The sequence below is a fragment of the Pteropus vampyrus genome, unplaced genomic scaffold (genome assembly GCF_000151845.1).
Source record: "Pteropus vampyrus isolate Shadow unplaced genomic scaffold, Pvam_2.0 Scaffold25, whole genome shotgun sequence".
NCBI lineage: Eukaryota > Metazoa > Chordata > Mammalia > Chiroptera > Pteropodidae > Pteropus > Pteropus vampyrus.
The window spans coordinates 8,131,113-8,158,136 of NW_011888806.1; the positions used below are offsets into that span (position 1 = coordinate 8,131,113).

Sequence of the window (27,024 nt, forward strand, 5' to 3'; positions counted from 1 at the left end):
CTAAGAACATGAGTTTGAATCACAAGAAATTAAATTACATATTGAAGATGATAACGAAAATTCTCCATTCAATGTCCACTTATTTTGTTCCAAGAATCATGATAATTTATAATTTTATGTGAACCATACATAGTGTTCCTGTCAATATTCTGTGTGAAAGGTAGAGCAAACTTTATTATTGTGGTTAGTGATGATAATAATGCTTCAAGCCTTGGTTTTTCAAACAAAAGAACCAGAACATAGGCTTTTTGACCCTGGTCTTACTCAAGAGATAGCATTAGATCTTCAAGTGGTTGCCCAGCAAGTCGATTAACTGCTTGTTTGTAACGTATAAAATAGCAGCCAATAGTATTGAAAATATACAGTGTCATTTATATTTTTTCTTATGTGAAATAATAACATTATATTGCAAGAAACTGATTTTTTTTTTTTCCTAGCAGCTTTAGCTCATTTAGCGCATTTTTTGGTCAATGTTTACGTGAGGAAGAACAAAATGTAGATGTTTTGCAGGTCTTTTACCGTGTCATTGTGAGGCAGTGTTTTCAAAATGTGTGAACTGTTCTCTAGAATATACTTCTCTAGAGAATAACCAGGCTTAAAGGTTGAACATTGCTGATTGGGGTCAGAGTCAAAGATTTCTTATCCTTTTAAAAATAATCCCTAGAGTCCTTCAGTCTTTGTGGAAATGTAGTGATTAAGCAATAACATCTGCCGAGAAGTTAATGATCATCTAGAGAAATACACTGTCCAGCATAAATTCAAGGTCCTTTAAGTCAGTCAGTTGTTTATTAATGAGAAATGCCCAGCCCGATGATATCAACACTATGCTATTAAATAATATTTTTTAAATGAGATTGCACGTTTTCCTTCAAACATACTTTCGAAAGACTTACACATTCATGATCTTTATATCAATCTTAGGAAGAGAGAAGTCCAGATGATTTTATTTTGCAAAAAGTGGCATAAGGATCCATGGGGTGGCTGGTGGGTGGGTGTCGATGACTGGCTACAAGTTTTATCACCAGAAAGCAGGAAGACTAAGAATAGGATGTCCTCTGACTCCGAGTCTGCCGTGTTTTCCACTAGATCACATATTTTCTCAAGATAATACTACAGATGTTATTTACTGCCCTGTACTCGGTCTCACCAGTCATGGGTTATTTGCGTGATTAATGACCTTCATTGTAACACTGGCCTTGCTGTGGCCCGTGCGTGTATAGTCAGTTTTAATTACAACTTTTAAAAATTGAAGAAAGCATTTAAAATGAATACTCTTTCTTTTGGGGGGAAAAAAGTAAATGCAGATTCTGATGTTTCTGCTTTTCTCACATTTCATACCTCTAAAAGAAAATTCAAGAGAAAGCAAAATCAATTTAGTAATGCAGTGTGGTTGCTGCCTATAGGACTTCAGAATATAAATAAATCAGTGCCACATGTCTTGCTCAAGCATAACCTTGAAAATAGCTATTGGTCTTTTAAACTCTTTGCATCATCATCCAGTGATGACAGGCAGCAAATTTAGGCATAAATAGCGAGTGTGTGTGTGTGTGTGTGTGTGTGTGTGTGTGAGTGAGAGTAAGGGAACATGTTTTTCACTGTTGACAAAATCTAATGGCAAATTTATATTCTCAACATTATTGTTGAATGTATATGACCTCATGTACAGATTTATCATCTTACACACCCATATCTGCCTTCTACATATACAATTGTTTTTTATTTTCTCCCATGAGGTTACTGTCAAGATTCAGTCTTAAAAGAGCAGAATTCTACTCCTTCCTCTGCTCGTAAGCAACTTTGTGACTTTAAGAAGTTACTTAATTTTTCTTGCCCTCTATCTGATACTAAATTACATATGAATTTCTTTTCAGTATTAAGATTTTGTTATTTCAGTTTCTATAATTTTTATGTATTATCTGGTAAATATTAATTTACCAATTTTTTTTTTGAGCACATACTATATACCAGCAGTCAGTGTGCTAGATGTTGGTCAGACAACGTGGTTCATACCATCAGGGAGCTCATGTTTTATGAGGGAAGAGGGAAATTTCATAAATAATTACAGAATTACAGTTGTGATAAGTGTTGCAGTAGAGTTTATAGTAGAGATCTTGATCATGTGAATATTTGAGTATATATGCCAGAGAAGTGACTTGTGCTTCATTCATACTTAGCTGCCTTGAGACATTCTCTCTCCTTTTTAATACACTCCACATCTCCCAAGTTCTCTTTATCTCTTCTTTGACTGACTTTGATAACTTTTTAACTGGTTTTCCTTTTGCTCTCACCCACTTCAATCGAATCCACATTATTGCTAGAAATACCTATTTAAAACATAAATCAGATCATGTCTCTTTTTTGCTTCCAAGACCTCCATTCAAAGATATATCTTTTTTCTACCATAGCATTCAAAGCCTTTAAATATTTGGCCTGTAATTTCCATGTAGCTTCATCTCTTCCCCTACTACTTCCTAAGTACTATTCATCATGGATCTGGAGATGGACAACCTGTATTTATACTAGAGGAAAATCTTGTGACTGAGCTAGAGTTTGGAGTTCATTCATTCTAATTTACTCCTTGAAGAAAAAATGGACAGATTCTTCAAGAACAGTTGCATTCTAGGTAATCTCTATAGCTAAGTGATTGGAAGACAGTTGGAGAGCTTGAAAGAATATAAACTAGTGTGGCATCACTAAAGCCAAAGAAAATGGAATTCTAATAAAGAGGGACCAAGGAGAAAGAGAACTGAGAAAAGTATCATGGATTTGGAGATGTAGAGATATTTCGAATCATTAAAGGCTTTGAATACTATGGTAGAAAAAACACATACACATGACACTTCATACTGTTTCTCAAAGAACAGTCTTCTAAATAACATTTAAAAAATACTATGAAAAGCATAATATTACCTGGGAAAAAATAAGTACCTTTGGGGTTAGAAAAGAAACCTCAGTTTCTAGAATTAGTACTCATTTTTAAATGTGTCGATATTGATTGTGGCTCAGTTGTTAAAGTTCTCAACTTTTTACCGCCACATACAGTGTTGTTAAATTTGTCATGACTCCTTTGAGTTTTCTGTTAGAGACCAAAAAGGGAAAAAATATAAGTACATTTGTTTTCTAGTTTAGATTCCCAAAGTAGAATGTAAACGAAGACTTAATTTTTTATGAGTTTTATAGAATCTGTGGTTGAATAACATGTTTGCTATGTACAAAGTTGATTGAAATGAATATTTTTGTGTTACAATGGGCTCAGGTAGAACATTAAATCATGTTAGTTTTTAAAATTTGACTATTGCAAGTAAAAATAACAGAGACCCTATTCATGATTAAAGACTAATAGAATATATAAAGGCAGATTAGTCATATGATATCTTATTCCCCTTGATGTTGCTATTAAGCAAAAATTTCTCATAATGAGCCTAGAGAATTACGTTAATGGGCCATAGGAACAATTTTATGATATCAAGGTGTAATAAGACTTATGGTTCAGGTTTTATGTAATTTATATAGAAAGACAGTATAGCTAGACTGTTTTGGTTCACTTACTTTCTAAGAGTGGGATCTTCAGCAAGTCATTTAACCTCTCATTTCTTTCTATAAAATAGGAATAATAATATTAACTGATATAGTGATTGCCAATATATATGAACATATATATGTAAGTATATGTATATATATTTATATGTATGTATATATATTTATATATGTGAAGCTAAGAATATTTCCTAGAACCTACTTGTATTATTATAGTTTAGTGATTTTCTAGAAAAGCAGATTCTCCTTAGTTTGTCAATTTACCCATCATGGGGCTTCAGGTTAGTAACAGTATTACAGCAGCAAATTTGTCCTTAAAATAGGAAACAAGTCTATGCCTTGGAAGACATAAGTCCAGGGACCTGTATAAGATTAGGCACTGTTATATCTTAGATATAATTATGATATATTCATTCTTAATATAAAACAGTGTAATTTTATAGAGCATGGATTAATCATGCTGATAGATACACTTTTAAATATAGATGGCAAATAAATATTCCTTACATTTATCTTCATGTATTGCTTTCTGAGACCATTTTTGGTTTTCTTCTTCCCAAAGACTTTCCCAGGTCCTAAACTTTCTTTTAGCAGCCCCACACCACATCACATCAAACATGTTAAAATATACCCACAACCCATACTAATTATAATTTGTGTAAAAATTTGATTTCTGTTGAGCTATAATTGAATAGTTCATATGATACTATATTTTGAAACATTTAAATATTTACAGATTTTAATTTTGCAATGTTTTAGGATTTGTTTTTTGTTTTGTTTCGTTTTCGTATTTCGGAATCCTGAAATCTCAAATATTTCATTGTCTCATGAAAACTCAGCGATAGGCTCTCTTTTATCCATTTAATGGATAAAATAGTCTTATTCCAAATAAAATTGTCTCAGGGAAACCAAAGTAGCTTAGTTAGATAGTAGTTCAGCTCTGCCCACTCTCTCATTCTATTTCTCTGTCTAGTGGTCACTTTTACTTGTCTAAAAATCTTTTTCCCCTCACTCTCCCCTGCGGTCTCCATTCCACACTCTCCCATCCATTTTCCAGTTCAGACAGAGCTGATACCCTCTTCTCTCAGTAATCCTCATAGTAAAGATCAAGGTCTAATTCTACTGACGGTTGCTTTAGGATGTTTTTCAAATCCTGCAACTTTTTCTACCATCACCCTTGTCTAGACACCCATCTTCTCTGAATTGCTACAGCAACTTACCATTTGACATCTCTGCCTTAAGTTTCTTCCCTCTCCGATCTGTAATAACACATGAAATAGCACATTGTATTTGTGTAGCACAGTCCAGTTTTAAAAGTGCTTTCATATCCGCTGTTTAATTTGATTCTCATGAAAAACTTCCCCTCTTCTGATGCAGAAACTGTGGCAGTGAAGGGCCGTGACATGCTCAAATCATACCACTGGTAAGTGGTTGAAACAGAAGTCTGGCCTAGGGCTTTCAATTCCATAGCCAGTGCCCCTTCTGTTATATTGCAACCATGTCTCACTTAAACACTGATATTAATCCACCTCAAATGCAGTCTTTGGCTTGTCACTTCCTTATTCAAGGCTGAAATGGTCTAGGAAAATATTCAACTCTGGCAGAAAAGACTGCCCAGTCGGGCTTGGCTTCACCCTACTATGTGTCCCTCCATTCCTGCCTTAAATTCCAGCTTAATGTAAACTGTCCTATTATGTCCCCACTGACATGCATTGTTCACATCTTTCTTCCAGTCAGAGGTGCCCTTATTTTCCCATCCCTATCTTCTACCTCAGCCTTCCTATGAGTCTATCTGGTAGCCAGGCCATTGTCCAGCATTCACCAGGAAGCCTCTCTTGGCTACCCTTACCCATGAGCCCTCCACCCTGTGCGAAAAAGCAGTGTAGAGCCTGGAATTAGGCCTGAGGTGGAGTCTTGTCTTTGCCACTTAGAAACCATGCCACCTGAATAAGTCATTTAACTTTTCTGATCCACAATTTCTTATATTTAACATAGAAATTATGAAAATTACCTCAGACTAGTTATAAGGATAAAATCTAATGTGCTAATGTGAAAATGATGTGTCTTTAAATGTTAGTTACTACCGTCACTGATAACTTATAGAGTACAATTATATGAACTCCTCAGAACATCTTTTATGTTGATGACGATGTTATTTCATGTCGTCACAAATATTTCATGTCCTCTTATTTAAAATGTATGTTCCTTTGATGGAAGAGGCTGGTTGTACTTCTTTATGTCACCCAAAAGCCCCAAATAGTGTCGTAGTGATTTCTGTTGAATAAATAAATAATAGTTTGAGGATGTAAAGGTAAAATAAATGGCACTTGATTCTTTTGGGAAAAAAAATTAAGGCAATTATTTAGCTCTTGTATCCTGGAATTTAAATACCCATTATGTTAGATCGGGTAAAAAAGGACAAGAACATGACATAAGAGATGTGATGAAAAAGAAAAAAGGGAGAAAAGAGGAAACAGATAAAAACCTCCAAAGTACATTTGGAAATTAAGTCAGTGATTCCCTTGCTGTTAAGAAAGAACAGTGTACATCCTCTCACGCAGGTCAGGGTGAAAAAAAGATTGAGAACAACTGCCAAGTGTTCTAACTCAAAACATGTTTCATTTTGGAGTAATTACTACATCCTTACTTCATCAAAGCTTGATTCTAGGTCAAGGCCAAGAGAAAACTTGAGTTTTTTGTTTTTGTTTGATTTGTTTTGTTTTGTTTTTCCCTTCCAAAGAATCAAGTTTACGTAGCTACTGATCCTAGTAGTTTTATACTTGCTATGTTGGGAAACAATAGTTGTCCGCCCCCACTCCCCAATTGTTTAGAACATAAGTGGTGCAAAGTTGAAACTTTAGAAAGGTGAGTTCTGTGGTGCACTGTATCAGAGATAATGCAATATTCAGTTTACATTACCTGCCCTTCTTGGCCATTAGACCCAGACAGCCTTCCACTTTGAGTCAAGAAACCTTTACTTAATAAGCATGGACATTATGGCAGGTCCTCTGTGAAAAGGAATAAACAGGAAAAGTAAGTATGCAGTGGACTGTAATTGTGGAAAGTAAACACACACACTGCCATGGCCTCTGGTACTCAACGAGTCCCCTCTGTGTGGCAGCAGATAGGCAATATTTAGGGACATGATGCCAGAAAAAAACATGCATAAAACCCTGGGTAACCACCCAATATCAACTGACTTTACAGTCTCCAGAAGAACTTCTCATCCCTTCCTCACCCACTGTAGAATGCCCACAGTAGGAATAACTGACTATTGATTGGAGTTTGGTTTGTTTTTTTCCTAAAATTATGATGATACAGTGTTTGTCCCACTGATTTTTCTTCCGATTATTCTTTGCCATGTTGGAAATGTCTCTTATTTCTACGATGAGCAAAGATAAGACACACCACTTAGACGTCATCCCACAGAGATGATCACAAATGAAATGGTGGTGCTGGGGAAAGTTCTCATTAAAAAAATCACTGAAGAATAAGATTTTGGAAGGCAACGAGTTTATCCAGTCACTGACTTTTTTATTAAGCACATCCTATGTCACAGGCACTCTCCCATGTTCAATGCATCAGATACTCAGTTGAAGAACCAGGGAGACGTGCTCTCAGCTCTGTGAGCTTATGTTTTTATTGACGAATGGAACACTACAGAGTGAACAGACAAAAACTCTGTACAAATTAATAATAATTATATTTATCACAGGTTACATATAGTGTTTATTGGGTGTTAGGCACTGTTCTAAAAAAATTGCATATGTTAACTCATTTAATCCTAATAACAGCCCTATAAGTTAGGTAATGTTATTCCAAATTTACAAATGAGGAAACACATATGTAGGTTAAATAACTTACATAATGTCATACAGCTAAAAATATAAAGAGCCAAAATATGAACCTGAATACAAGGCTCAGAGTCTGAATTCTTGATTTTATACTATAATTACAAGACAACAACAAGGGTCCTAGAGTAAAAATCAAGGTGCTAAGTTGGAGACCATTCAAGAGGAAGAATAATAATTTTCTACATTAATGATGAAGAATAATAATAATTCTACATTAGTGATTGGATTATTTGTTTTTGCATATATTTGAGTTAGACCAGTGGTTAATTTAACATTTCTAATTAACTATATAAGAATTGTTTTTATTGCAGTTAGAGGAAGCACTAATGTGATTCCTTTTAATATAGAATAACAAGTCAGGATGGACTAAAAATAATGTAACAAAACTCTAGGGATTCAATTTTAGTCAAACTTACATCCTAGAATTAATAATATAGTAGATAATAAATGAGATGAAAAAAATATAGTAGCTTTCTGTTGGATATATTTAGGTGTAGCCCAGGCTCTAGGCAGACATATTAACCATGGCATTTTCATCTGTTTAAATTCATAGAAACAAAAGGCAAAATGGTGGTTGCCAGGGCTTGGGCAGTGAGGGGAAAGAAGAGCTGTTTTTGGCTATAGCATTCAAGTATTATAAGATGAAAATGTTCTGTAGAACTGCCTCACAGTGTGAATATACTTAACACTCACTGCTGAATACTACACTTTAAATGGTTAAGATGGTAAATTTTGTTTTCTTAGCACAATGCTTTTTAAAGATCTTTACATAAGATAATTTTGCCCGTATTCAGCTTTGTTTTCAGTGTGTTAGGTAGACACAAAATTTGAACATTTTTCCTTCCTTCATAATGTTCTAAATGGATTGCTCTTTACTTTCCCTTCTATCCCAATATCTGACCTTTATAATGTAGAGAGGGACATTTTGTAGAGAGAAATTTACTGTATGTTTTTGATAGAGAAGGAACATTCTGGGGTTAGAAGCACTGTGTGCACAGGGAGCAAACCTAGAGTCTGCTTCGGATCACTTTGTAATTCGTGCAATATCCGCAGATGTCTTTCCTTTTTATGTTTCTCCTTCAGTAAAAGGCACTGTTATTCCCACTGAAGGTGAGGAATGACCCAATGCTCATCACACAGTACAGGAATGCTACAGCTGCTCAAATTGCAGCATTTATTATGTGAGACAAAATCTGAAGTACCCAAGTATTTCCTGTTCAGTTATGAAAGAAAAGATGTAAAAGATGGAGTTGTGTTGTTTGATTGTTTTCCTATTATGTGAGAAGAGACGATAACACTAATACCAACATGCAAGTGCACCTTTGTGGATATTCTGTTAAATATTTTGTTGAAAGAGTAGAATACATTTTAGTTTCATGATTCTCTATGCCTACTGGTTGGTGTTCTCTGTAAAGAGGTTTGAGAGGAATATAGTTGTATTAACTATGTTACCTAGCTTTTAAGTCTTGTATCAAATACTGTCTCCCCTAGGATACCTTTCCTAATAATAGTAGTTTTTAACTCCCAAACAAATAAACCACCCCCAGACATATACAGTTCTTACTTGTTGTGACTTATCTTACATAAATTTGTACCTTTTTTACAGAAATATTTTATTAATTATGATATTTATATAATTTTCTTGCCCCTTACCTCGTTAGATAAGCTCCTGTAGGGCAAGGGCTCTCTTGCCTTTAGTCTTGGTATATTTTTTGGATCACCTGTTTACATATGCATTACATTAACTGTTCTGGTTGTTCTCAGTCATATGAAAGTTATGCAAATCCGCTTTATCACTATATCCTGTTGCCTAACATAGATAGGCAGATTACAACTAATTTCTTGCTGACTGCAGTAAGTTTTTGTTTGTGTTGAATGGAAGTCGAACTTATCAAGTTTTCTGGCACATAGGAAGTTGTTTACAGCTGCTTTTTCATTGGTGTTATTGTTCACTGGGACTTGCCTGAGGAGGGTACTGTACACCAAACAGTTTACACTAAGCATTCATTTATTCATTGGCATTGGCTCACCCATCGGATGACTCATTTACCAGTTGTACCTAATAAGTAAATGTGGATGTCTGCAAACTTGAAATACCCTTGATGTCAGTCTGATATGTTTCATATAATATAGGTATCTTACCATGTTATTTATAAGTTTTAGCACCAACTAACAGATGATCTGATCTCTCGACCATATAAACAAGGAGCTATGAAATATAATTATGTTTTTTAAAAAATTTTTTGAAAGGAGACCTCAGTCTTATCTTTGTTCTAGGGAAATTTGCAACCATTCTATAGAAGTAGAAAGGATACACTCACCCATCAGCATTTCTTAATCAGTAGGACATTTTTTTAAGATTAACATACTATGTAACTAAATTTTAGCATAAAATAAATTTTCAGTACTATCAGGGAATGATTTTAATTTAGTTGATGTGAGAGTACACAGGTTAAATATTTTCTAAAAGGAATGCCACTTATTTCTCACAGAAGAGGCTTATCTTTCACATAATATATTTTTGTTTACTTTTTCATAAAAATTATTTTTGTGAGGCATATAGTTTGATGTTTAGTAATGCCTTTTTACTCATGAAAATTGTTTTGCTAGAGGTAACACTGAGGTGAAATTATTATCTCATCCTTACTAAAAAGGTATCAAATGAAACTGTTAGTAATTTCTCTCTGGGTGGCCAATCTGTTGCTATAGAACAAGGGAACATCTTATTAATTGTTTGGTACAGCTGAGATAATGATACTGTTTTATCAAATTATTAAACTTCACAGAAGCATCTACTTTCATCACTTAAAAAAAATTTGGGGTAACATTAGTTTCATTAAAATAGTATTTGCTTCCTGTAACTAAGATAAAACCAAAAAGACAAAAAGAAAAAATAAAAATTACCCAATGACTCATTTTATATACATTTTTTAATATCTTTTTCAAAATTTCTACACAGAAATTTAAATGCATTTTACATAAAAGAAATATTCTTACTTGCTATTCTGTTACTAAATTTATCATTTAAATAACATGCCATGAACATCTTTCTATGTCAGCAGTCTATACACCACTGCTGTAACTTATTATTATATTCCTTTGTTTTATAATTTACTTAATTTCCTCTTGATGAACATTTAGGTTTTTTCAATTTTAGATTATCCAGTCACATTTCAGTGGCCAGAAAGGTTGATAGTTACTCTGAGTTAATGGTACATATGTCATAAATATTTTACTGACTACTAGTTATATCAGAAATTTAAAATCCACAGTTTATTAGATGAGTGCTTCATGACTGTTACGTATGTGGACATATGTATGTATGTACACACTCACAAACAGCAACTCCTTGGTGATACATTCAGTAACCCCTTCCTCTTACCACTCCTCCCCACAGCAGCCCGCTGTAGGGCAATCCATACTCAGATTGCAGTTAAACTCCCTGATCTTGGGGACTCTGATTCCCATTGTTTTTCACATAACTTTTAAAAATTTAATTGTTACAAGATTCCTCCTTTCTTTCTCTTCTGTAGAATGTGCAAATTATGAATTCTTCCTCTTGCTCTTTCATTTTCTTAGGCCATGAATTGGTTTCTTTTCCTCTTTAACATACAAATCCTTGTTCAGTTATGACAATAATAATATCCCAATCTTCACGTGCCTAAGTATATCAATTAATTTCTATCTGATTTTTATCCTTACAGGTTTAATAACAACTATCCTTAAGAATAATAATCACATATTACTTTTTCACTCTTTCGTTGGAAATTATCTCAAATATATTTAAACATATCTAATTACCCAGTATAAAATTTTTAAAAATTACTTATCCACCCAAATGATTGGTAACTCAATGTCAAACATATGGATATTTGAAAGTATCTAAATTTATGTAAAATTTTCCAATTTATTCAAAATGGTGATTATTATATAGACATGGTTAGGTAATTGTTCATGTAAGTAAGTAGTCTAGAACTTTCATTTAGGAAGATTTATCTTCTGTTAGTACTTTCGAATAGAAAAAATGAACTCATCACTTGGATTAATAAGTGACCCAACTTAAAAAATCTGCAATGCAAGGGGGAAAAAATGGAAGCTCACATACATGATATAAATTGAATACCTGGAAACAGCAACATCAGTAGTTCTGCAGAAGGGAGCCAGGTGCAAAAACAGTTCTGGAAGTGTTTGTTTCCACTGCCTCACCTCAGTTCCAAGAAACATTAGGAGTTTTATTACTGAATGTTATCTTTCAAAAAAAAAACTTCCAGATTTTCATTTATACTAAATTTTAATTCAAATAAATGGATCTAGGTTAATCACAATAGATTCATAAATAGGGCAGTACACATTTAGAAACTTTTACCTTTTAGAATGGTTAGTAAGCCTAGACTCCAGTGATTGCTTTCAATAATAGATTTTGTTTTTTGTTTTTGTAAAGAACTGCACAAGGGAGAATGTCCTAGCATGTCAGCATTTTTTAATTGCAATATAATAAGTTAAGGACATAATGGAATGAATGTGGACAAGTTTGGGCAATGTGATCTAGTGATAATGCAGTTAGGTATATTCATTCCTAAGTGAACAATCATTTTTTAAAAGTACTGATTAATCAACTGGTGACAGTACAAAGAGATACTTACAAATGAAGTATCTCATCTTTACCTTCTTAATTCTTTTATTGTCTTAGATTAAGATGTAGAAGAATTTATGCATATAAAAGTAGTCAGTGAAACAAAGCGGAAAAGAATAATATGTTGAATAGCAAAGTAAGAAATAAAAGATCGATGACTACAAAAATGTTATTTTTTTCTTTTTTTATCATAGATAAGCAAATGGATGGAAACTTAGCAAATTGATATTTACAGTGAATTATGTTTAGTCTTGAACTTTGGGTCTCAAGAGAGATCAGGACTAGAAAGACCTAGTTTAATAGCAATTGCTATGAAAATGACTAGAGAATTTTAGCCAATTGCAAATTCAGTGTAGACCAACAGTGTTACTATTGAAAGCTAGAACCTTACTTTGCATGATAAAGAACTTTGGTATGAATATTTATGGTTTGCAAGGCACTTTGTTTTAAAGTTGTATTTCTTGAGATACTATTTACATAGTGTAAAACATGTTCATTTTAGTGTAATGTTCTGAGGTTTGACAAAGTCATACAGTTGTATCACCACAATGACTATTAAGATAGATAAACACCATTCCCATCATTCCACAGTTCTTTCATGTCCCTTTTAGTCAACTCTTGACCTTACCCCAGCCCCTAGTAACCCTGTTTTCTGACCCCATAGTTTTGCAAAGCATTTTTCACATAACTTTTTAAAATTTAATTGTTATAAGGTCCCTACAACCTTTATATTAATGACACGTTTTTTTTCTTTTATAAATGAAGAAAGCAACTTTCCAAAAGCTACACTATATAGTAGTGGAGCCAGGACCTGATTCCTCATTTCTAACCCAGAATCCTTAACACTTCCCTTGACCCCCTCCAACTAGCCCCTTGCTCATATGAGCCCTACTCTTCTCTGCATTGTTCAGTTACCTCCAAGAGGATCCTATATTAGGAGTCAGTATTTAACTTTCACTGTGACATACTGGACAGAGAGATTAGAGCAGTGTTTCTCATCTTTTTTTGTTTGTTTGTTTTTCTGTTATTGTTACTCTAAGAAGCCTTTTTAGATTTTTTCCTAATTACTATAGATATACTATATATTTCTCTGTACTATATATACTATACGTATCTATAAAAAGAGGATGTTCTCCCCCAGGAACCAGTTTGTCCCCATTGGGGGCAATATTACTACCACTGAGAATGCATAGATGAGAGCCGTAGTCTTTAACCATTGTCCCACCTGACATGCCTGGCACATGACCCTTGAGTGAGTATGAGACATATTCAAAGTTAGATCCAAATTTTCACAGCACATAAAATGTTATAGTAAATAGCACAGACTTTTGGTATGACGTTCATGAAAACATCTTAAGAACATGTAGGTAAGTAAAATCAGCCATATAAAATAAACTTTAAATGTTATTTAACAGGAGAAATTATAATATCGCTAATCTAATTTTTTTAAATATTTTTTTTAAAGTTGGCTATTAATGTAGATCCAAACTTCAAGATATAATAAGTGAACAAAGTAGTTCTGTTATAGAGTAAATATTAATAAATCTTATTTTCGTTAAGTGCTGTAGTGAATATAGTGTATAGCTTTTAACATGTTATCAACGCAAATACAATTATTGCAAATGTATCTTGCCTTATCACTATCTGCCTTTCATTAAGCAGTAATAACTGAGGATCATTATAACCAGATGTCAGTGTCCTTAGTTGCCTTATGGCAATGTAGAGAAGATACATTTCTTTTTTTTTTCTTCTGATTTTTAGCTGTGATAAAATACAAAAGAAAATTTACAGTCATAACCATTTTAAGTGTATAGTTCAGTAGTATTTAATATATTCACAGTTTTGTGAAACCATCACTACCTTCTATCTCCATAACTTTTTTCATCTTATAAAACTGAAACTCTATACCATTAAACCTTAACTGCTCCCCAGAAGCCCCTGGCAACCACCATTAAACTTTCTGTCCTTATGATTTTGATTATTCTAAGTACCTCGTGTAAGTAGAATCATACAATATTTGTTTTTTCTGAGACTGGCTTATTTCACTTAGCATAAATGTCCTCAAGGTTCATCCATGTTGTGCATGTGTCAGAAATTCCTTTTTTAAAGGTGAATGATATTCCATTGTATGTATATACTTTATTTTGTTTATCCATTTATCTACTGATGGATGCTTGGGTTGCTTCTACCTTTTAACTATTGTGAATAATGCTGCTATGAGTATTGGCATACAAATATCTCTTCTAGACCCTGCTTTCAATTCTGTCCAGTATATACCCAGAAGTAGAATTGGTGGATCAGATGGTAATTCTATTTTTAATTTTTTAAGGAACCATCATACTGTTTCCCATAGCAACTATACCATTTTACATTCCCACCAACAGTGCACAGTTTTAGTTTCTCTACATCCTCACCAACACTTGTTGTTTTCTGTTTTTTTGATAGTAGCCATCCTAATGGGTGTGAGGTGTATCTCATCATAGTATTTATTTGAATTACTCTATTGATTAGTGATATCAGTATCTTCCATGTGCTTATTGGCTATTTGTATATCTGAAGAAATGTCTGTTTAATACTCTCTATATGTTGTAGACATTAGCCCTTTATCAGGTACCCGATTTACAAATATTTTTTCTCTCATTCTGCAGGTTGTGTTTTTACTCTGTTGATGGTGACTTTTGATGCACAAAGTATTTTAATTTTCATGAAATACAATTTGTCTATTTTTCTTTGTTGCCTGCGCCTTTGGTATCGTAGCCAAGAAATTATTGCCAAACCCAATGCTGTGAAGCTTTTGTCCTATGTTTTTTTCCAAGAGTTTTGTTTTAGATCCTTGATCCATTGAGTTAACTTTTGTTTATAGATAAGGGGCCAACTTTACTCTTTACATGTAGATGTCCGGTTTCCCCAGTAGCAATTGTTGAAAAGACCATTCATTTCCCATTGAATTGTGTTGGCACCCTTTTCAAAAACTATTTGATCATATGTGCAAGGTTTGATTTCTGGGCTCTCTGTTCTATTCCACCGATCTGTATGTCTGCTTTATGCCAATACCACACTGTTTTGATTACTTTGCGTAGCTTAGTAGCTTTTTAGTAAGTTTCAAAATCAGGAAGTGAGTCATTTCACATGTAAGAGAGATTATATGGTATTTGTCTTTCTCTCTCTGACTTATTTAACTTAACATGATGCCCTCAAAGTCCATCCATGTTGTTGCAGATGGTAAGATTTCATTCATTCTTATGGCTACATAATATTCTATTATTTATATATATATATATATATACATATATATATATATGTGTATATATATATATATATATTACATTTTCTTTATCCATTTATTTCCAGTGGACACAGCTTGTTTCTGTTTCTTGGCTGTTATAAATAATGCTTTAGTGAACATGTGTTAAATACAACTTTTTGAATGAGTGTTTTGTTTCCTTTGAATAAATACCCCAAACTAGAACTGCTAGATCGTATGGTAGGTCTATTTTTACTTTTTGGGGAACCTTTATATTGTTTTCTCTAGTGACTACACCAATTCACTTTTCCACCAATAGTGCACAGGGGTTCCCTTCTCATCCTCACCAATACTTCTTATTTTTTTTCTTTTTGATAATAGCAGCCCTAACAGATGTGAGGCAATGTCTCATTGTGCTTTTGATTTGCATTTCCCTGATGATTGACGTTGTCAAGCATCTTTTCATGAACCTGTTGGCCATCTGTATGTCTTTGGAAAAATGTCTATTTAGATCCTCTGCCCACTTTTAAATCAGATTGTTTGTTTGCTATTGAGTTGTATGAATTATTTCTATATTTTGGATATAAACCTTTTATCAGATATATGACTTGCAGTTATTTTCTCCCATTCAGTGGTTGTGTTATCATATTGTTGATGATTTACTGTGCAGAAGCTTTTAAGTTTGGTGTAGTTCCCCTAGTTTATTTTTGCTTTGTTGCTTTTTTCTATGTCAGATTCAGAAAATCATTGCCGAAGACCTGTGTCAAGGAGTTGACCACTTATGTTTTCTTCTAGGAGTTTTATGGTTTGGAGTTTATTTTTGTGTATGGTATGAGATAGTAATCCAGGTTGATTCTTTTGCATGTGGCTGTCCAGTTTTCTCAACACTATTTATTGAAGGATGGTCTTTTCCCCATTGTATATTCTTTTTTCCTTTATCAAAAATTGACTATATGGCCATGGGTTTATTTCTGGCCTCCCTATTCTGTTCCATTGGTTAAATGTTTTTACGCTAATACCACACTGTTTTAATTAATATTACTTTGTAATATAGTTTGAAATTGGGGAGTGCAATGCCTCCAGCTTTGTTATTCTCTCTCAAGATGCTTTGGCTATTTGTGGTCTTTCATGGTTTCAAACAAATTTTAGAATTTTTTTTTCTATTTCTGTGAAATGTGCCATTGGAAGCTTGATAGGGATTTCAATGAATCTGTAGATTGCATTGGATAATATGAACATTTTAGCAATATTAATTTTCCAGTCCATGAGCACAAAATGTCTCTCCATTTATTTGTGTCTTCTTCATTTTCTTTCATTAATGTCTTGTAGTTTTCAACATACAAGTCTTTTACTTCCTTGCTTAAATTTATTCATAGGTATTTTATTCTTTTTGATGCAATTGTAAATGGGATTGTTTTCTTAATTTCTCTTTCTGATAGTTACAGTTGTAATTAAGACGGAGATCATGAGATAAGGGGATTATCCTGGCTTATCTGGGTGGGTACTAAATGCAATACATGTATCCTGTAAGAAGGAAGTAGAGGGAGATTAGACATACATGGAGAAGAAGGTCATGTGAAGACACAGCATAGAGAAATTTGAAAATGCAAGGCTCGATTGAAGATTGAAATGATGCAACCACAGCCAAGGAACACTGCCAGCCACCAATGGCCAGGAACAGACTCTCACCTTGAGCCTCTGTAGGGAGTGTGCCCCTGCTCACACTTTAATTTCTGCCCTGTGATACTGATCACTCTTCTGGCCTCTAGAACTGTGAAAGAATAAATTTCTGTTATTTTAAGCCACCCAGTTTGTGGTAATTTGTTACAGCAGCCACAGGAAACTAATGCAGATGAATATTAAATACCTCAGTGTTGCTTTTTAAATTTATTTCACTGGTTACTCAATGAGGTTAAGTATGGTTTCATAAAATAATTGTCCAAGTGTTTTCTTCCGTGTGTTTTTCAACTCATGGTTTTTGTCTTTTTTTCAAATTTTACTTTCTTTTTGAAAAGGAATTTTTTACATAGTCTTAACTACAAATCTTCTGTCAGTTGTCCACGTTAGTGAAGAGGTATTTATCTTATTTATATTATGGCATCTTATGCATTCATGTTTTTTTCACCTTTTTTAAATAGGGAAATTTTTAAACATGCTCCAAAGAAGACAGAATAGTGTAATCTTCTATGTACCTATCACTCAGCTTCAACGATTATCAGTATTTTTTCCTAACAGCATTCATCTTTTCCTTTACTTTTTGTCCTTTTGTATATTATCTAAGAAATCCTTAAAGATTGTGTTTCTATTATTTGTGTGGCTGGGTAATTCTGTCATGATAAAACAATCATTCTTTTTGTTATAACACCTGTTCTGTATTGTTTTTATATTTGTACAAATATTACCTTATGTATAGTAATTTCTAATATATACAAATCGTTGCACCCATGTTAACCAATACCTCTTCCGAACAACATGCACTTTTCTTATTCAATAAAAGCTATTAGTTCAGATCTTGGGAACACACCAGTTGTCCCAACAACATCATATGTGTCACCATAAAGCTTCTTGTGTCCTTATAAGAAGTCTGATCAATGATTGTCAAAATATAAGCCTGAGTCAGCTGTGCTGGAATTTTGTTTTAACAAAGTAATTACTCTCAATTTTTTTTCTTATTTCTAGTGTACCACCTGGGCTTGAAGGCATGAAAGAACAAGACCTCTGCAACAAGATAATGGCTAAAATACTAGAAAATTATAATACCCTGTTCGAAGTAGAGTATACAGAAAATGATAACCAGAGGCGTGAAAATCGAGCAAGGCTTATCATAGTAAAAGTAAGTGACTCTGATATTTAATTTTCAGGACTGCTGTATTTTGAATGGAAGATAATTTTATTTCAATCATTCTTTGTCATAAAAATTCCATATGGATATAACTTCAGATTATTCCTATGTTGAATTCTTTTTATGAAATCTATTTTCTATATCAGGTGTTTGTTAACTGATATATATTCTTCTAAGATTGTAGAATAATTGTGAATTTATGTTTCCTTGCTGCTATAAAGTCATCTCAAAAAAAATGAGTCAATTGGGTGCGCCACCTTATTATGGAAGCCTGGTGTTAACAACAGGTATACGTGTTTATGTCTGCGTTCAGGAGTGCTAGCTTATTGAGTGGATTGCAAGATTCCTTTAGATGGTATTACTTTACCTTTTTGTCTCTCTTGTATCTGGCACATTTTCAAGTTCAACCTCAGATTTTAAGTCCCATATATGTAGTCCTTGGTAACTATCATCAGTAAAGGAAAGTATTTTTTAAACCTATAAAGAATCCTTGGCAATACTATCTAAATCTTTTTATACATTGGCTGATAATTTATAACATACCTTTTACATGTTAGGTAAATGCATGTAGGTCTCTAAAGACTTACAGTTGAGAGTCAGAGGATAAATATCCAAAATAAATCCTCCAGATGTGGGAAAAGAGAGAAGGCATCTTCTTTCTTTCTCATTTATATTAAGGTAAATCACGGTGGAGCTGATATGGGAGGTTCTCTCAGGAAGTTTCCTGAGACTTATCAAATTCACAGACCATACCGTTACTCTTGTTAATTTACATATCAGTGAATGCTAATAGGTACTTGGTGTGGGTATTGAAGGGGTATTTCTTCTTCGAACTGAGGCCATCACTTTGAAAAAGAAATAAAAGGTAATTGGTATCAAGTAGTACCCTATTAAAACAGCAAAAGAAAACCCAAACTAGATTTCTTAACTGCAGCTTTATGCAGCTTTGTATACAGTTAATACAATAGACTCCCTGTAAGAGGTAGATAGATCTGAGAGGAACACACTGAACAGGAATCTTGCCAACCTTATAAAGAGAACTTTAAACTGAAATTTGAGGGAAGGGAAGAACAATATTCAGGTAAAGTGAAATACTTTGGAAAATATCAACTGTAACCTAAGCTGGAGGTAACACGGAAGCTGAGAAAATATCAGTGATTTGCAAGAGAAAATAAGAAAAAAAAAAAAAACACATATCGGTTTTGCTATAAAAATGTTAAATTATTTTTAAATTGAAAAAAATTAAATTTGTTCCTTTGAACCCTATAGTACATTGCAAGGGGTCTCTTTTTAAAATGTTAAAAAGTGATTGACTTTGTTTCAGCTCTCTTTCTGATAAATACTTTTTAACACTCCTACCTTTCAACTAGGGCTGATGAAATAATAAGGTAATCCTAAAATATAATGAAAATAGATAAATATCTCCTAGGCAGGTCAAACTTGCTGAGCTATAGATAATCTCTGGAATATGTCAATAGGAGTTTATACACTGTGCATATAAAATCACACTTGTTGAGAGATGAGGAAGAGTGCCCTGCTTGGAAATCCTCGAGCTCGTAGGTTTAAGCATGATGGAGAACACAGCATGAGAGTACAGGATAAGACACATAAGCTGATAATACTGTGGGAGCCAAATACAGATATCTTAGGTGGGTAAATATGACTGATACTCTTCTAATGCAAGTTTTGCATCTGGCCTAGAGGCAGATAGATGTCATGATTGGAAACTACACTTCCATACTCTGGAAACATCATTCTCCTAAAGCAAAATATTTGATGCATTCTTTTTACTGATCTTGCTGATTGTCTTATCACTGAGAGGGTAGATAATGCAACAGGGGAATGTGATTTTATAAACTTACTTGTAACCAATAAGGATGAAATGGAAGTTATAGAAGTTACTTTAATAGGATGTGTCAATACCATTTTAGGGTCCAAAATAATAATATACTAGCCACAGCTGGATATATAAAACTGGACAGAGGATCATACAGACACTAGATATAAACCAAGAGGAAGCTGGATTAAAAAGGAATTGGGAGGCTCACAATGAAATTATCATACTGAAAGACAGGAAAAATGAAAGGGCAACTGAAAAACAAGTTATTGTTCTGATCATTCTCATGACCTCAACGGAAAGATGCGTATAAAAAGAAAACAGGCATAAAACAAGTGATAAAAACACAAGAATGAAAGAGATATAAACTTAGGCTCATGAAAACTACTGAGGTATCAAAAAGCAGAAAGATATTTTTAAGGGGAAAGAGTACTAAATGTTTCCACTGACACTTTGTGTACCTTGGTAAGAAACAGAGTGTTGAATGTAATTTCTCATGATATCTTTGTGGGTGAAAAGGAGATTTGGGGCCCAGACAAGTATAAATTTTATTATATTTGGACCTGGATGAAGAACTTTGACCAGTAGAATGTAGATTGATGTTAACTTCAGGGAGGTCTCTGCATTTGTTTGTCATCTGTACTTTAATCGTTGACTTTCATGAACACAAACTTAGAACATATACTTAGCATATTTGCATGTGAGATAAAGTTGGAAGAATAGATCAAATATTGGATGGCTGCATGTGTAGACTAACAAAATGTGTGTGTGTGTGTGTACATGCCCTCGTGTGTGTGGTGCGTGTGTAGCCATTTCCCTCTTCTCCCTTGCTTAAAAAAATTTTTTTTTAATTTGGACTTTCAGCTCTGTGTTGAGGTCAGATGGGCCCCCCCTCAGCCCCAAGGAATGATGAATCTTAAATGGTCTATAATACAGTATTATAATCACTCTCTAGTCAGTGATTGACTTAAAGATTGGAAGAGAGACAGTTCTGGCCAAGGAGATATAAAGTAAAGTGCTGGAGGCAGAAGGCCTCTTGCTGAGATTTTCATCCCCGATTATGAAAAAGAAAGAATGATTTAAGAGATCTGAGCTATGGTTGCCTCTGGGTGGAGTTAGGGGTTGTGGCAGTGGTGATGATTAACTAGAAAAGTGTTCAAGGGAGCTCTCTGGGGTGATGAAAATGCTCTGTATCTTAGTAGGGATGGAGTTAGATGTATGCATTTGTCAAAACTCATTCAACCATATGTTTAAGATTTATATATTTTACTGTATGTAAATTATTTTTTAATTTAAAAAGAGAAACATAGTAAGCCTCAGTCAAGAAGCACACCTCTCCCATCTACTCTTGAATTTTTTTGTATGAGGGTACAATGCCTGGAGCTGCTGCTACCATTTTTTGCCCTTGATGAATATATATCACTGACACTGAGGTTGGCACTAAGGGAGGAAAAAGCCTCTTTTCTTCATCATTGCTCATCTGCTGAATCTGTCCCAAACACACACATGGCTGGATTTTTAGTTACATGAGAGAAATAAATGTCCTCTTAGTATAAACTGCTTTTAGCAGATTGTTCTGTTTCTTGAACCCAAAGCACCATAGCTAATACAATCAATATAATTGGAAAGTACTAAGGTTTGTAAAATGATTTTCGCAAATATAGCCAAGAAGATACCAAAATTAATAGTAGTTAAATCGAAAATCATCCACAGATTTTAGTTAATTTCTAATATAGTATGAGATGTGATGGCCAAAAATAACCATAAATTCATTCACCGAGTATACCAGTATCTGAAACAGAGTGTATGTCTCACTGCACTTGGTGTAGGTCTAGGCAATATCTGCAGTATTATGTCTGATTCTGAGTTCTACGTTCTGACTCTCCAGCAGTCACTACCAGTCCTCATTTATTCTCATTAAATATATATTTGCTTGGGTGACTCTTTTACTTCAGTTACAATTCTAATGACTTCTAAATCATAATTCTAGCCCCAGCCTATCAGGAGAGCAATAGAGCCATATTTCCTACTACCTATAAAAAGCCATGCTCCCCAATATTCATGGCAACACAATTTACAATAGCCAAGATATGGAAGCAACCTAAAAGCCCATCAACAGACAATTAGATAAAGAAGTTATGGTTCATATATACAATGGAATATTACTTGGCCATTAAAAAAAAATAAAGTCCTACCATGTGCAACAACATGGATGGACCTAGAGGTTATTATGCTGAGTGAAATAAGTCAGACAAAGATAAATGCCATATGATTTCACTTATATGCAGAATCTAAGGAACAAAAAGAACAAACTAATTAAAAACTGACTCATAAATATAGAGGACAATTTGGTGAGGGACAGAGAAGGAGGAAGGTTGGAGGCTGGGAGAATGGGGTGAAAGGTTAAAGAAGTACAAACTAGTAGTTGATAGATGGTCACAGAGATGGGGAGCATGGCATAAGGCATGCAGTTAGCATTAATATATTGACTAGGTGGAAAACCGGATGAGAGAAGAAGCAATTGGGGGGATCATTTTACAAACTATATAAATGTCTAACAAATGTACTGTATACTTGAAACTAAGAAAAAATATTTTTAATTAAAAAAAAACAAAAACAAAAACAAAACATGCTGGTTCTCCAAATTTCTCACACTAAAAACATCATCACCAAAACTTTGTCTCTATTCTGCCCTCTCAACCTTCAAAGCTAGAATTTTATTTTTATTTTAACTCTTCCCTCTTTACCATTCCCACTGGAACTCATATCCTGTCTTAGACATATTTCTGGAAATGGGTGTGTTGTGTCTATCCACTACCACTGCTTTAGATTAGTTCCTTATCGTAGCCACACAATTTCAAACTGTTCTCCCACTTATAGGCTCACCTCTTTACCATCGCCTTTCTACCAGTGGTAGAATTAGGTTCTTAAAAAACAAACAAGATCATAACGTATTCCTGCCTTAAGTAAGCAAATCTTTTGCTGTTGTTTTGCCTCCCACCCTATTGTTGTCTTTTGCTAACAATATGCAATTAAGACTCCTCTACTTGGAATTCAGGCCCTTTACACTGCCCCCAGTCCAAACTTTCCCTCATTAAATACTTCAATAAAATATTGAATTTTGTCATCTTCCTATTTCTCTGGCCTGTCTTCAGTCTCCTTTGGGGACTTTCTCAGTCAGAATTAATCTTTTATTTTCCAGGCTCATTCCTAGGTCTTCAACCCAGAGGTTCCCTGGCAAAACCACACATATATATCTAACTAACTGCCTTGCCATCATTTGCATTGCCTGTCCCATGGATTGTCTCATCTTTCCTTGCCCTTGAAGGTCTAATGCTCCAATTGTATTCTGAGGCTTAATGAATGGCCTATCTATCCACGCAGTTGCTCCAGGTTGATGTCCATCAATCACTAAAACATGTTAATTCTACTGCCTAAGAATCTCTTAAATCTCTCCCACTCTTGCTAGTGCTTCCTCATCCCACCCAGACAAGAGAATTCTACACCTGGCTCACTACCGCAATCACCTGGTAACCCAGACTTAGAAACTAATGGTGGGGCTCTAAAACATGCATCTTAAAAGGCTTCTTTGGCAATTTTAATAATCAGTTAGATTTAGGAACAGATTGATTCTTGGAAGACCATTACTGTAGTCTTCTGACTGGTTTCACTGACTCTAGTATGCCTCGTGACTCCATCTTCTCTCTTCTGCCTGAGTTACTTCTTACCATGCAGATATGAACATGTCACTTCCCATATCAGAATTCTTCAGTCCTCCTCACCTGTGCCTATATTATAAAATCTAAATCTTAGCACAACAAATAAGACTTTCCATGGTTTGGACCCATCCTACCTATTCACGCTTCTTTCCCACCACTCCCTCCCATACATTTGATGCACTAGCCATCATTGATGTAATTGTTGCAACCATGTCATTTAAGGCCTCTGTCAATCTAGTGAACATAGTGTCTGGCATTTAAAATTCCTCTAAGTCAATGACTGGACTTTTCATTTTACTGAAAATAATGCCTATGATCTTAATTTGTGTATAGTATGAAAGCAATATTAATGATTGTTTTCAAAGTAATTGAATACAATTAGAAACATGATAGTTCACTGAGTACTTCCTGACTGCCATTTAGGAAAAGGTATTAAATACTTCTAAAATCTTTAGCAGTTCTGGAAAGAGCAACAATATTAGGCTAAGAAGGCCTATGTCTGTAACTGTGCTATTTGGCAACACGACTGGGTAATTTATAATATCTCTGTTTCTCTTTCCCGTTATCTAAAATGGCGAAAATCCTGCAGATTTGTTGTGGAATTCAAACCACTTGTGCTTGTAAAAGTATTTTCAAAGCCAGTTAAGTCGGTAGAATTAAAAAGCATTAATTTTTTTGGCTTGGCTGATAATGAAGTGTAACTGATGAAGCCATTGGCATGGCATGCCTTGGAATCATCTGATCAGAGATACTTCAGTAGATATGTTAATAAGCTTTAGAGCACAGAGTTAAGAACTCGAATCTAGAATTAGACAAAATAGTTTAGAACTTCCAATTTATGTGACTCTGAGCAAATTACTCAATCTCTCCTTCAACCTTGGTTCCCTCATCTGTAAAAGAGGAAAAATATTAGTAAGTAATTTGGCCATTTTTATGATTAAATGAGATAATGATAGCAAGTTTTTAATAAATTTTAGCTTTAAAGAAATCATAAGTGTCACATCACCTTTATGATATTACCTTATGATGTTACCTTCTCTTTACCTTAAAGGGAATCAGGCTTGATAGTACAAAAAAAATAGGCAAAAGCAAAAAAATAAAGTTGACAATCAGATGCTACTCATGACAGACTACCTTTTCTAGACATTTCTTGCTAATAATTTTTAGTATCATAGTTTTCAGAGTATGATCAAATTATTTTTGTCTTTGGAAAGGCAAGACTCTGCACCATCAATGGGCAGAAGAATGTGATTTTAGTATTTAATGTATCCAGATCTGCTTTTTGAAAATGAATCATTTGTAAAAATACACACAAAATTCCTTTAAGTGAGAATTTTATGGAAGAATGGAGTATTTAAGCGACTCTCTGAAAAATGACTGGGATTTCAATAAGTTGCTGGGGAGAGGAGGTGAACTGGGGAGCTGAAAACTGTCCACACAGAAGAGTATGTTTTAAGGCATGGAGTGCTTGTGCAGCGGTGACTCTTCTGGCTAGATCATAGGAAGTAGCACTAGGGAGAAATATACTAGAGTAAACTAGTAGGATGTTTAACTATGAAGTTAACATTCATATGAATGTGATAACAACTAAAGGTTTAAAGAACAGGATGGATTTAACTTAAGCTGTACTTTAGATTTTTACTTTTTCCCTTTGGTGTAAGCAGGAAGTCGGTGTGACTGCCTGTTTGTAATAGGCTGTCAGGCGAGTGAGTACCTAATGTCTATTTCTGCTCAGCTGATGCTAGTCAATGCTGCAAAATTGATTGTGGCTTCTACAGTGCATCCATAGGCCTCACTTCCAAACAGGCTTTCTCTACCAGGAGGCCAAGGTGAAAGTAAGGAACAAGGTCTAGCTGCATGACTCCTCCTTTAACTCGACTTGCCCTGCCAGTCTTTGGGAGTGAATGTTGGTCCCTATGAGGTTTTTCCAAATTCTGCAATGGTTTGGCCATGCCCACCAGATCTAGTTACTTCAATCAAAGGAATTTGGATAGATTTCTTAGAACTGCGACATTTGGAAAAATCGGCAATCTGCTGGAGGTCTGAGAATATACATGTTGGCTCAGCGTTTTTATCCACATTTTGCTGAATTTGGCAAGTAGTCTTCATAGTTGATTGTCTATAGTTCTGGCCATTGTTTGTTCCACTTAAAATTAAGTTTTTCTTTTTTATTATCTTTGTTTTTCATAGGTTTCAAGGAAGGATCATAAGTAGAAGCGTCTTTATTTTGCCAAACAGGAAGGTCAAAGCTGTGTTTCTGAATAAGTGGGTTAGGAGAAGCACACCTTTTAAGTAGACAGCTAATAGCCATAAATTTCTCCAGCTCCAGAATAACTCTGGAGTCTCTCCATTAGAGGATCTAAATCCACACTTCAGTGAAGCTTTTCCTTCATATCTACTCAAGAATTAGTTTAATCACCCAGATGTTTACATACATAAAATTTGGTAGCTTAAATGTGGTTCACATAATGGAATATGGAATCTAAGCTGAATTTATTAAATCCAAATAATTATTAGATGCCTGCTATGTGCGAAGCATTGTCCTAGGCACAGGGAATACATTAGTGAGCAAGAGACAAAATCTCTACCCTTACGAATCTTATATTGAAATGGAGATATGGTAAGCAATAGGCAATAAACAAGTAATAAAATATATGTCTAGTAGTGAAAGGTTCTTTAGAGAAAAACCATAAAGTAGTACTGAAAATAGGGAATAGCAATTGCGCATTTAAATAGGATTGTAAAAATGCTTCATTGACAAGGGGAAATTTGAGTAGAGACTTAAAGTTGGTGAAGGAGCAAGCCATGAAGGCACTTGAGAAGAGCATGCTAGGTAGAGAGAAGAGCAGCACAAAGACCTTGAGGTGGCCGTATGTATACCTGGTCTGCTTGAGCAGAATCGAAGGCCAATGTAGTTGAATTACAGTGACCAAAGGGGAAAGTTAAAAAAAAAAGAGGCCACAGAGGCGACAAGGGACCAAATCATGTACTCTCTTAAAAGGTCATTATACTTTTTATTAGTATTAAGCAGAAGAGTGTCATGATCTGACTTGTATATTAAAAGGATTGCTCTAACTGCTGGGCGGAGAATAGACTGTGTCGGAGATAGACAGAAGCGGAGAGACCCATTGGGAGTTTATCATAGTAGTCCGGTTAAGAATCAGTGGGGGCTTGGACCAGGGTTATGGTAGTGAAGGTGGTGAGAAGAACTGAAGGGTAAGTTAGGATATGAAAGAGCAATGTGATAAGAGTTACTAGGGACCCTAGTTGGCTAGAGAATGTTTGAGATGGGAGTAGAAGAGCAGGCAAGCTGGAAAAGTGGGGAGAAGTGAATAGAGTGAGATGTTTGCACTAGGAA

The 27,024-nt window shown here is 34.5% G+C and overlaps 1 protein-coding gene across 1 annotated transcript in view; it reads left to right on the top strand.

Annotated features, from left to right (window-relative positions):
* Positions 1–27,024, top strand: part of FAM13A (family with sequence similarity 13 member A) — a 247,805-nt gene that overhangs the window by 63,599 nt on the left and 157,182 nt on the right. Inside the window, exon 5 of the mRNA XM_011356296.2 lies at positions 17,948–18,101. Coding sequence (XP_011354598.1) covers positions 17,948–18,101 — 154 coding nt within the window. The remainder of the gene's footprint in view (positions 1–17,947; positions 18,102–27,024) is intronic.